Here is a 12,399-nt window from a genome sequence, read left to right on the forward strand (position 1 = left end):
AACAGGTTTCTGAAGACAGATCGCACTGAAGATATATCTAAGAAAGAATCAGTGGGAGGAAGGAATCCATTAAAAATGTTAAGATGACGAGTTCAGCGTTTGCCTAAGATATATGTGTTCAGTCTGCATGACACAGTTACAAATCCCAACAGGATAATCTCATTCCTCGCATGTCAATAAATTGAATACTTCTAAATTGGGTAATTGCACCTATTATTACAGTGCTGAGAAGCGTGAAGAACCCACCAAGAAAAGCAAGACATTATCATGAATTGAATAAACATTGCATTTGTAAACCTCCCACAACCAGTTAAACAAAACCATTACAAAAATCACAATAGTTGACATTTGGCAAAGGTCTTATCTTTAATTCAGAGCCAGCTCAATGCATGAATAGAGGGAAGGGAAATTGTATGCAGCTGTGACCGACATTTTTAAAAAGTGCCTTTTTTTACTTTTTATTTTTTAAAGTTGCCATTTTTAACCAAGCAAATATGTAATACTTCGCCACCCAGAAAGGCTACATATAATTAATTCTGTAGTATATAGTATATGACCCATTTGTTTAAACAAATCTTGTTTTGTGACAGCAAATGTCAAAACCAATATCTATGCACGAGAATACCCATTTGGTTCTTATGAAATGCGGTTTTTCTAGTACACCGTTCCAAAGAGTAAAAGAGGGAATAGCTCAGTCTTTGAATGCAAGGAAGTGCATTTTAGATTGCAATCGCTATTGCATTCATATATCGAATTAATGGATTTTAAATTACAATCACCACTTTCGAATGCAGTTAGTAAGGTGGTGTGCAGCTAGTAAGAAAGTGAATTATATATGTGTATTTCTAGTAGGTTGTCATGATCTATAAATACTAGTTTAGTTTGCTCCCGGTATGTTGTGGTAGGTGAACGTAAACCACCAAGCATTGCAAAATCAATTTAAAAGTATTTTCCTTTCATGAATTACAAAATCTTGGCAGAATCCTGAAGGTACGACTTTACAAAAGTATTCATTTGATTATGGTTGGATAGAAAGGATCAATGTGAAGTGAAGGCGTTTATTAAAAAGTGGGCTCTTACAAATAAAGCCGTAGGTCACATTGCAAAATCCTGAGATAAAGGAGACTGTGTTCAGTAGTATGGCTTCTCAGTTCGTTTTTATCATTCTCTCTGGTGTTAAATTGTCTGTACATTCAAGCCACAGCAGTGTTTTATAAACATACACAAATGTCAATACGCATATCAACGTTTCTTTAAATGTTTTCCATTATAATTTTCGTTAAAAATATAAATTAATAAAATCCAGTGGCATATTTTGAGTACAAGCTTGCGAAAAAAAGCAAATGGCATTTTTTTAAAAACTGGACATACAACACAAATCTAAAATTACTCAAATGGCTTAGAGTGGCAATTAAAAAAAAACACAGGATGCCAAGAAAAAGTACTAATTAAAACAAAGATGGCCAGAAGATCAAATAATATGTTGCAGCAGGATCTCTAGGAAACATCACTGTTCTTCCTTGGTAGTGGTATCCATCTCATCCTGTTTTTGTTCTTGCATTCTTGTTCTTGTAGAGGCTAGTGATAACAGAAAACAAATGTTGGTTCACACAATAAATATTCGCATGTTATTTTATGTTTGCTGGTATGGCAAACGCCTTCAGGCATGCAAAGCGACATAACATTATTTAAAATGTGTACTTTTAACGTGGATTAACAAGTTAACATCTGCACAGCAATCCAATCAGACCCCGGAATGTACAAGTCTTGTTATAAACAATAATTAGTTGGCATAATGATTGTTTTCTCTTTGTCAAAAGCGTTCTGCTGCGAACATAAAAGCATTAACGTTTTGAGGTTGCTGGGTGTTCAAGCTTTGTATCAAAAACGGCATTGTGATGTCACAGCCGCATCTTCACCACTGAACTCAGTTATGAATGACAAAGCAGTAGGAGGTCGAGTTTAACATACTAATTAAGACTGGACCCTCACCGAAAATGGATAGAAGTTTGAGTTGATCATGACATCGATGAGTGTACTTTGTCATGATGACGCCACATTTCATATATCATTCTGACAACATCAAGCAGTGTACGAACGATACCTTCGAATAAGAGAACTATTAGAAAATATATAATTTGGAGAATAATGGAAAACCTTTCCTTTCATGCCAAAGATGCAATGGTCCTGACAAGTCATTATTAAAGACTTGCTATCCATAAACAGAATAAGTAAGTACAGCAAACATATTTGGGAAAAGGATTGACAATTCAACTACCACACAAAGTGAAAAGGTTTCGTTACTGGTAAGATTTGCTTCTTCAAGTTTATTTTCCTGAAAATCATATCCTTTGGAAAATGAAGGAGTAGCAATCAAAATGCACACAGTACAGGTCATGTAGCAAACCAGTGCAACATAACAATTTTTATTGTTTTGAAAACTCTTTTTATTGATTTTCACAAGTCAACAAAGAAACATTCCCCACCCCCCCCCCGGCAACGAGCTAACCCCTTCAACCACCTTTCACACAAACAAAAATTCTACAGTCAGTGCAAATCCAACAGTCTCAATCGTTGTGGGCACCACATCACCGTAAAATCGTCTTTAAGAACGTTCAATAATTCCTCCCAATCCGCAGCAAAGCGCTGGATCTTATTGTCCATGGCATAAGTCGCTCATTCCAGAGCCACTATCTCCCACATCTTTCTGAACCAGTCTTGAATCGTGGGGACCTCTGGGCCCTTGCATCTCTGGGCTATTAACAGCATTGCGGCAAGAGTCGTTAGAACTTTAGCTTTTTCCATTCCTCTAGGTTCCCCTGCCTCCACCCCCTCCCGCAAGCCCAGCAGGACTTGCGCTGGAGTCCTTTTGTCTTCCCGCCCGAAGCCCTGTTCCTGAGCTTCCCGTACTCCCCCCCCCCCCCCCAAAACAATGCAATTTTTGGACATTTCCACCAGACATGCTCCGCGGAACCCTCCATCCCACAGCCCCTCCAGCAAAGCCCAGACACTGTTGGGTAAAATCTATGGAGCTGGGCCGGGGTGTAATGCCACCCAAACAAAATCTTGTACCATGCCTCTGGCAGGCTGGGGGCCTTGATCAGTTTAGGAATCCTCCTCCACAGCTTTTCCAAGTCCGACCTACTAACCGCACCTTCCATAATCTGCTCCCGTTCCCGCATGTAGGCCCAGTGGACCCCCGCCCTGGAGCCCTCCAGAATCTTATAGATATTGGAGATGAGGCCTCTCGCCCCATCGTTAGTGAGCAGAAGTTTTTCGAAGAATGTTGGATCCCTTGTGGCCGCCTTCTTGACCCCAGGATGTAGCACCCAATGGCGTATCTGAGCATACCGTAATCTCTCTCCTTCTTGAACTGCAAAGAGCCTCTTACAGTCATTAAATGCTAATAGTTGCCCTCCAGCAAACATATCGCATCATTTCCGACAGCCGCCCTCCTGCCACTTCGTGAAGGCTCCCCTCTCCAAGCCCAGTTAGAAATCCCCATTATCAAAGATGGGGGTAAAGGGAGACGGAAATGTGGTGATCCCCTCGGAGCCCGCCAACCTGTCCCAGACATCGCCCATTAGTTTAGTTATGGAGCACTCGTATAGGTGCCGGGGTCTATGTGGTTTCGGGAGCCACAAAACGTCTGCTAGGTTGCGGTGCGCTACGGCCCTGTCCATCTGCACCCATAATTTATCCTGCATCCCTTCCTCCCCCTTCAGCCATTCCCTGATAATGCGTAGCTGTGTTGCCTCGTAATATCGCCGAAAATTCGGCAAAGCAAGACCTCCCTCACCCTTCGGGGCCATCAAAAGACTGACACCCACCCTAGGTCTTTTCCCCTCCCAGATGAAATCCTTAGTCAGCAACCCCAACTCCCTAAAGTAACTCGCCGGGACCGGCTGTGGGACTGCTTGGAAAAGATACAAAAGCCGCGGGAGTTTGACCATTTTAACCGCGGCTATCCGCCCTATCCAGGACACTCTTAGATTCCTCCATCTTTGAAAATCCCTCTTAATAGCTTTAAGGAGCGGTGGAAAATTCGCCGAGAACCAACCCGCCAATGTCGCCGTAATTCTCACTCCCAGGTACCGAATCCCACCCAGACTCCACAGGAAGCTAGTATTCGCTCTCAGGTTCTCCCTCTCTGCTGCCACCAGTGTTAAACTGAGAACCTCTGATTTTATGGCGTTAATTCTGAGCCCCGAGGCCGCCCCAAATGTCTCCAAAAGAGACACACTCGCCTGTAGTGATTACCGTGGGGCCATGAGCATGAGCAGCATATCGTCGGCAAAAGCTGCTACCTTATGTTGCTCCCCTCTGAAAGGGACACCCCGAACCTCCCCCGCCTCCTGAAAAGCCTGAAGCAACGGCTCCAAATAGATCGCAAATAGTATAGGGGAAAGTGGGCAGCCCTGTTTTGTCCCCCTCTGCAGGGGTATCTTTCTGGAGGCGACCCCGTTCACCATCACTCTAATAGAGGGCGCCTGATAGTTAGCCTTGACCATCGACAAAAAGCCCCCCCCCCCCCCCAACGCCCATTGTTAGGCAGAAACCTGTGCAGTTCCCTCTGGGACCACTGCAAAAGATTTAAGACTACAGGTGTTTGGCAGTAAACCCACTTGGTAGCAGTCTGTACCACACAAATTCACTTGGTAGCTGTGGCTGAGCAGTCAGACTTCCCTCAAGAAGAGTTAGGCAGTATACAGAGTATTCACAATAGGTCAAAAGAACACAGTAGAACAAGCAAACACTGACCAGAGCGTAGTGTAAAAGAGAGATAATTATTTATTTAAAATCACATCTAATAAAACACATTGGCACTAATATCAAGCAGTTCAAAAACACAGTCACTAAAAGATACACACACCCTTCAACGATTAGTTAGACAAGTCTTAAGTAAAGCAACACTTATTTTCAGACAGCGGTGAGCGCTTAACGAAGATGGCACTCTAATCAATCGGTTTAAAAGGTAGAGAAAGGCAGAGCAAAGATAGAAACAGATCCCAACACTTTCAGAAGAACACAGTAGGAGAAGAAGGCAGGTTAAAACCGTAAAGTCAAAGTTAACAAGGCCGGACCCACTTTAAGAGGCTCCGGTCGAAATGTGTCCAAGGTCACACGGTTCAAAGTGCCCAAAAGTCTCGAAATCAATTCAGAAAGAGTTGGACCAAAAGAAAGGGACCAGTTAGATGGTCAAGGCGGCCAGCCATGTCCAGAAGGTTAAGGGATTATTATAACCTTGTAGCAATCTTTAGAAAGGGAGGCCTGGTGGACACGGTACCTTAAAGTGGTGAGGATACTCCAGCGGGGGCAGTTGTTCCTGGCAGCGGATGCAAGTCGATGCTTTGTCCGGGGGAAGAGAGGATCTCGTCGGGGAGGAAGACAGGAGTCCGTTGCACTGCCAGGGAAGAAACCAGCCGCGGCGTTCTCAGTTAAAAGGAGCGGTCCTTTTATTTGCGGTCCAGTGGTAAGTGGCTATCCGGTTGCCGGGGTGCTTGGCACGGGCAATTCGACCACAAGACGTCCTGGGATGCGAGAAAAAGAAGGTAAACTGGTTGTGCCCACCAGTCAGGGGAAGAAGACTCTCCAGCCAGGAGATCTTCTCTGTCGTCGGGAAGTGGTGAGTCGGTTCCGCAGGGCTCCACCGGTGGTGTCGTCGTAGCAGGTCGCCTCAGCTTCTCCCTCATTAGATTTTCAGGTCCTGTGGCGACTTCTAAAGTTCCAGTCCCAAAAGCCCTGCTTTTATGCAGCACACCCCCATTCACTCAGCCTAGCTGTCAATCAAACATGCTAAGTGGTGAGCCGGCCGGCTCACCAGTTGGGCCAATCACACAAGAGTGCGACTTGAGTTTTCAAGGTAACTCAGTCCAGGGTGCCTAAACCCCCTCCCACACCCCCTGTGGTACCCAGACAGAGTGGCACCACTTTTGGAGGCTTCTGTGGAGAAGCCAACCAAAAAGTGGAACAAAGGGCTCGACTTGGGTTGGAGTCACAGAAGAGAACACAAACGCCATTTTAGAATAGAGTACCAACCAGTGAATTAATATTAAATAAATAAACCAGCGGTATGTTCGAGGCTATGAGAATTAAATAATTAAAGTTGGTAGCCTCGAACAATGGGAAAATGCCATAGAGAGATATTCGCGGTCGAATATAAAAAGTATTATCCACTGCCACCAACCAAAACTCGATCAGGAGGGACAGAGACGTGCCCCCTCGAATAAGACACCCCGGGGCAGTCAAATTGCCCCGACCAGTACGTCCACAATATGATGGTTTGTACTGGTTTCTGTTCATAATTTGGGACTAGTAAAGCCAATGGTGACTTTACATGCCCTGGGAGACAGTAGTCAGTCCCAGGGTATGGAGTCTATGGTGGGGTGTCACTGCACGGAGGGTGCTGTGTAACACACATAGTAAAAACACATGAGACCCTATGGAGTAAAAGACCCCATAGCCCATAAAACACATTAACAGTCAAAGGAACCCCTCAAATCATGTCCAAGAGTGTGAGGAAAAGAGACTCACTCTTGGCAGGAGAAAAAAACAAACTCCAGAAATCCAGCAAAGCAGCTGGGGGACTCACTAGGTTAGGAAATTCAGCCTAAACAGAGAATTCTCCCTAACAACCATCTTCTCCATTACCTGGAAAAGAAAAGACCACTCCACGCTGTCAAAAGCCTTTTCCGCCTCCAAGGCCACCAGGACTGCGGGGGTGTGTGTTTTCTGTACTTTCTAAATTATATGGGCCACTCGACGGATGTTGTCCGTGGTTTGTCGGCCCCTAATAAACCCTGCCTGATCGGAGTGTATCAGATCCGGGAGGATGGAGTCAAGCCTGTTGGCTAATATCTTGGTATAAAGCTTGGCATCAAGGTTAATCAACGCTATAGGGCGATAAGAGGTTCTCTCTTCCGGATTTTTATTTGGTTTCAGGATTAGGGTAACTTTAGCCTCTTCCATGGACGGTGTAATTCTGCCCGTGAGGCGGAATGAGTTAAACAACTAGGTGAGATATGGGGTTAGCAGCACACTGAACAGCTTGTAGAAGGCAGCTGTAAAGCCGTCCGGGCCTGGGGCTTTGCCCGGTGGGAGAGCTCTCATCACCCCCCGCACCACCTCCTCCGTGATTTCCCGATTTATGGCTTCACTCACCTCCCTGCTAATTTTCGCCAGCTGGATTCTTTGGAGGAAGTCATCCTGTCTGACAGCCGGAGGATGTTGGGAGGTATAGAGCGACTCCTAGTACTCAGCAAAGGCCTCCTGAACCCCCCCCCATGGTCCGTGACCGTTCCCCCGTGGCCGACCTCAAAGCCGCTATCGCATTCCTCGTCCTTTTACCTCTAAGCAAACACGCGAGAAGGGAGACAGTTCTATTGGCCTTCGCATAATATTGTTGTCGCACAGATAATAAGGCTCCCTCCGCCCTCTTATTACATAGGAGTTCCAACTGCCCAACCGCCTTCCTATATGCCCGCATTGCTCTCCTCGAGGGGGTGCCCCCCGCCGCCTGTCTAGCCCCCTCCACTTCCGCCTCCAATTGCGATTCTAAAGCTTGCAGTTGCTTCTCACGGTGGGCGGATATCGCTATCAGTTCCCCCCGGAGGGTGGCTTTAAAGGCGTCCCACCTCGTGTCCTCCCCAGTATCCCCTTTCTTGTTGGTGTCAAAAAAGAACTTAATCTTCTCTTCAACGCCTTTTATGATTACTGGATCCCTCAAGATGGCCCCTGGGAGTTTCCAGGCACAAATCACCCTCCTCCTCCGACCCACATGCAACTCCAAAGAGACTACTTTGTGATCTGCAATCCCTATCGGCCCCGTGCCCACCTCCCAAATGGCTCCAACCAAGGCAGCCGAGACCCATATGTAATCGATTCTTGATTGGGAACCATGGATGCCCGACAAGAATGTGTGCCCCTCTTCGTCCCCCCTCAGCTCCCTCCAGGCGTCCCTTAGCCCCAACCTGCTGACTCTTTCCTTCAAGTCTGCTGACATTACCGCTCCTCCCCCTTCCCCCTTGCCCCCTGTCCTATCCTTTCTCTTATCCCATGCTGCGTTAAGATTCCCCAGAAGGACAATATGACCCCACGAGTGCTCCTCTAAAAGATTCAAAACCCGTTGCAAAAAGGATTCCTGGCCCGAATTGGGAACATACACTACGGCTATCGTTAAAGGGACCCCCTGACATGTCCCTTTTGCAACAATATACCTCCCTTCCTTATCTCTGAGGACCTCGCATGGCTTGAAGTCCGCCATGTTCCTGATCGCCAGGGCTACCCCCCTGGCCTTACAGGGGGCCAAGGCGTGCAAGATCTGGTCAAAACCTCGCAATTTCAACCTGCCCTGGTCCTTATGGAGCAATTTCGTCTCCTGGAGACCCATAATATCTGGCTTCTCCTTTTGTGTGAAGTGCTCCAGTTTTTCCCTTTTAAGAGGGGTATTCAACCCCCTCACATTATGTGTTAGCCACTTAAGGGAGCCCCCAGTAGAGGAGAGTCCTTGATGAGTGGGAGTGCCACACCACATCGTCCTTCCAAGTTTAGCTCGTCGCCGCGCCCCCCAAACTCCCCCAAAACCCCCCCTCTCCCCACTTCCCGCCCACACCACCCTCTAACCTCGGGCATCTTCGCCGTTTCTGCTTCCAACATGGTTGCGCCCCCATGACCCCTAAGAACTTAGATTCCCTAATGAGGCCCACCACCTCTATCAGCCCGTGTCTGATCAGGACTGCTCCGGGGAGCCGCTTCTAGCTTCACTAGGCGTTCCATCATTCCGCCGACCATGTCCTGTTGGTCCCTTTTCCTCTTTTCTCGTACCGTTGTCCAATCCCAGGGCCTGGGGCCCGAGCGACTACTCGGGCCTAGGGGGTCTGCGCCAGGGGGGGATCCTCCATTTCAAGATGTAGAAGAGCAGCCCCTTCTTGGAGGGATGCAATACGCCTCTGGGATCCCTCCCATTCAAAGAGCAGGCCAAAAGGAAAGGTCCACCTGTATCTAATCGCTTTCTTGTTGAGGACCTTCACCACCGGGCCCATTTGTCGCTTCTTTAGAAGTGTACTGCTGGCCAGGTCCTGGAAAAGAGCGATCTGCCGGTCCTCAAACATAATCGGTTCTCGTAATCTCGCTGCTCTGAGCACCGCCTCCTTCTGGGCGTATCGAGTAAATGCGGCCAGGACATCCCTTGGCCTCGCCATCTGGCCTTTGGCCAATCGTCCAGTTCTATGCACACGATCCAGCTCCACCATCTCTGGGCTGCCCTCACCCAAGATGTCTGCAAATATACCCTGGAGTCTCGCCTTCAGAGTCTTATCTGGAACAGATTCAGGCAACAATTTAACCCGTATGTTGACCCTGCGGGACCTGTTTTCCAGGTCTTCTACTTGGAGCTCCACATTCCTGGTAGCAACATCCAGCCTCTCTATAGCTTCACTATTTGCTGCATTGTCTTTATCTACTTCTTGGGAGGCCTTTCTCCAGGATATCAGTCCTCTCCTCCAGTTGTCGCATTTCTTGCTTCAACTCCCCCACGGCTGCATTCAGGTCTGAGTGCATTAATTGAAACTGTTCCTGAAAAGTCTTAGCTATATTGGCTTGCAAGGTATGTAACTCTCCAATGAACTTGTGTCTGGGCATATTTGCCAAGTCCTCAGCTCGCTTTGGCGCCGGTTCCTCCCGTGATGCGCCCCCCAGGGCCTCGGACCCCTCCCTCGAATTCTGCGCTGACCACATGGCCTGGAGGGTACCCCTGTTATCCCCAGAGGTCTGTGGATGCTTCCCGCCTTTATCCCTAGACTTCGTGGTAATGCCGGCCACCGCCTCCCCTCTGGCCGGCTCCAGCCCAGGTGCACTTTGCCGACCCCTTCCTCCAGCAGGGTCCGGGACAGGGAGCAGGCCCTCACAGCTGCCCGCACAGGTAGCTTCCGCCCCCTAGTCCCTGGGGGGTCTGTAAAGTTGTCACAGAGGCTTTGCCCGCTTGCCTCCTCACTCACCCCCCAGACCTGGCACAGTGCAGCCCGATGCAGGGATAAAGGGCCTCCACGCCAAACGCGCCTTAAATGAATGCAGATGGTCCTCCGGTTGTCTCTCCCGTTCCCCGGGAAAACCGAATCCCCCGGGCACCTCTCCTCACCTCCGAGATGCAGAGGGAAGCAAGTCCCCAATTCTCCCACAATACGGGCAGGGCAAGCCGAAGGCCGAGCGTCCTTCTCGAGTCGGCGCGGTCCAGTCCTCCACCGCCGGCCGCCTCCCACCCCGCAGGAGGCCCGGAAGATAAGGCTCCTCACACTCCGCACCCGGACACCCACCCTAGGGTGTCCGCTTCTGCTCCACGTCGCAGCTCCCAGCGGCAAAGTCCTCACTGCCAGGCTCGCCACGGCCTCTGTCCTCTCGGCCCGCCTCAGCACCCAAGTCGCTTCCTCCGGGGGGCGCCGGGTCCCGCAGCTCAGGGATCCACCAACGAAGGAGGCCGTCCCCGGCCGCGGCGTCCCACGCTGCTGGGCGTCGGAAGCTTTCCTCCTCCAGACACTCTCGACAAAGCTGCGCACCGCAGGACGGGACACCGGCTACTCCTTCCGGTGCTGCTTGGTACTCCCGTCTCTCCGCGCACCTCCTCGCCTCGCAGGTCCCAGTGCTGCTGTCGCACCTCAGCTTCCACGGGGCTGCACTCGCCATCGGCACTCTCCTCCCTCCTCAGCAGCCACAGGGGACCGTTGGTTGCTCAAGCAACGTCCGTGAAGTGGGTGGTGGGCACCTTTCACACAAACGGGTCCAGGGAGCGCCGTCGGCACAGCTACTCAGTGCCGGCGGCCATCTTGAAATCTAACATAACAATTTTGACATATTTTGGGGGAATACAAGCTCATAGCACCTAGCGAAAGAGTGATCCGGCTGTAGAACTCAAGATCCTGCAATGAAAACATATACTACTCAGTTGCTTTCACATTATATATAGACACTTCCATGACTTGTTATTAAAAGCTCAGGTTGCCATAGTAGAAAAACTTCAAGTATTTTGATATTTATTTATTTTTGCCTTTGTAGACGCACGCTGAACCCATGGGCATCTAGGCGTGGGTTACAGGACATAGATCTTGGTTGGAGTACTCAAGGTGGATGGCAAAGCATGGAGCCCCTAGACAAAGAGCCAGGTTTTAAAGTGTTTTCTGAAAGTCAAGTATGAAGGCTCAGAGCGCAGGGAGAGTGGCAGGGAATTCCAGAGCTTGGTTGCCTTGACAGGGAAGCTGGATCCACCGGCTCTAATGCGCTTGAACCTGGGACTGAGGAGGCAGTGGCAGTAAGCTGAGCGAGTGGGCCTTGTCGAGTTTGCATTTTCGAGTCTTAGTGCTAGGTATGATGGGGCAGTGTTAGTGATGCATCGGTGGGGTATGGAGAGGGTTTTGAATATGAAGCATTCACAAATCGGAAACCAGTGCACCTTTATTGTGGCAGCTGAGATGTGATCCCGTTTGGGAAGGCGAAGAGCGTTGCTTTGAAGGATTTGTAGTTTTTTTATCTTTCCCTCGGAGGTTCCTGTGAAAAGAGCGTTGCAGCAGTCTAGTCCAGAGCCTATGATGGCTTGTGCAATGATGAGGCAGCTGTTGGCATAGAGGAAAGATCTACTAGCTTTGATGAGTTTCATAGTATGGGTAGCAGAGGATGCAATGACCCAGACATGACGAGTTAGGTCTAGAGTGGCGTTCAGGTAAACTCCTAGTGTTTTCACTGCAGGTGATACCAGGACTGAAATGCCATCTATCATAAAGCAGGGGTACGCTGGGTCTGGTTTGTTGAGTAGAGTTTGTGGGCCGACAAGTAGGATTTCAGTTTTTTTGTCATTCAGACAGAGCAGGTGGGAGGACATCCAAGTCTGGCTGATCACATAGACCGAGTTGATTGTGGTGGAATCCTGAGTGTAGTCTCCTGTAAGGGATAGAAGGATTTGTGTTTCATCAGCGTAGTTCGTGTATGTGATTCCGAGGGCATCCAGGAGATCGAAGGGAGATTTTGTGTAAATATTGTATAGTGTCGGGGACACATATGAGCCTTGCCGTACGCTACAAGTGACTGGCGATGGGGGAGGGGCTGAAGATTCTTTAATGAAGACTCGGGAGGTTCTGTCTGCGAGGAAGGAGGTAACCCAGTTGGTTGCTTTTGGGGAGAACTAGGTTTGCCGGATGGGCAGGTTTCCTGCCTTTGGGGTTCGTCAGATTGGCAGGTCTCAGGTCTGGCCGCTATCTTGTCCCATTACGCCGCCATTTTGTAAGCGCTTTCTACGCAAGAGATCAGTGGATGACATGGGCCTGGGTTCAGCCTGTTTGCTCGTATGCATAGGCACTGTCCCCTCCCTCCACTTCAGGCATTCCCCTGGTAGGCTGTTGGCCCTCAGCCATGATG

At 49.0% G+C, this 12,399-nt stretch overlaps 1 protein-coding gene across 3 annotated transcripts in view; it reads right to left on the reverse strand.

Moving 5' to 3' along the window:
* Positions 1–341: 341 nt before the first annotated feature.
* RB1 (RB transcriptional corepressor 1) overlaps positions 342–12,399 on the reverse strand; it is a 2,466,185-nt gene continuing 2,454,127 nt past the window's right edge. For 2 of the 3 annotated variants that reach the window (XM_069639386.1, XM_069639387.1), the window contains one exon: positions 342–1,578. In XM_069639386.1, the coding sequence (XP_069495487.1) occupies positions 1,508–1,578 (71 nt within the window). In that variant the 3' untranslated portion in view covers positions 342–1,507. The remainder of the gene's footprint in view (positions 1,579–12,399) is intronic. The other variant, XM_069639388.1, reaches the window with a different exon arrangement.

This window comes from Ambystoma mexicanum, chromosome 7q (genome assembly GCF_040938575.1).
Source record: "Ambystoma mexicanum isolate Mex_15411 chromosome 7q, UKY_AmexF1_1, whole genome shotgun sequence".
Lineage (NCBI taxonomy): Eukaryota > Metazoa > Chordata > Amphibia > Caudata > Ambystomatidae > Ambystoma > Ambystoma mexicanum.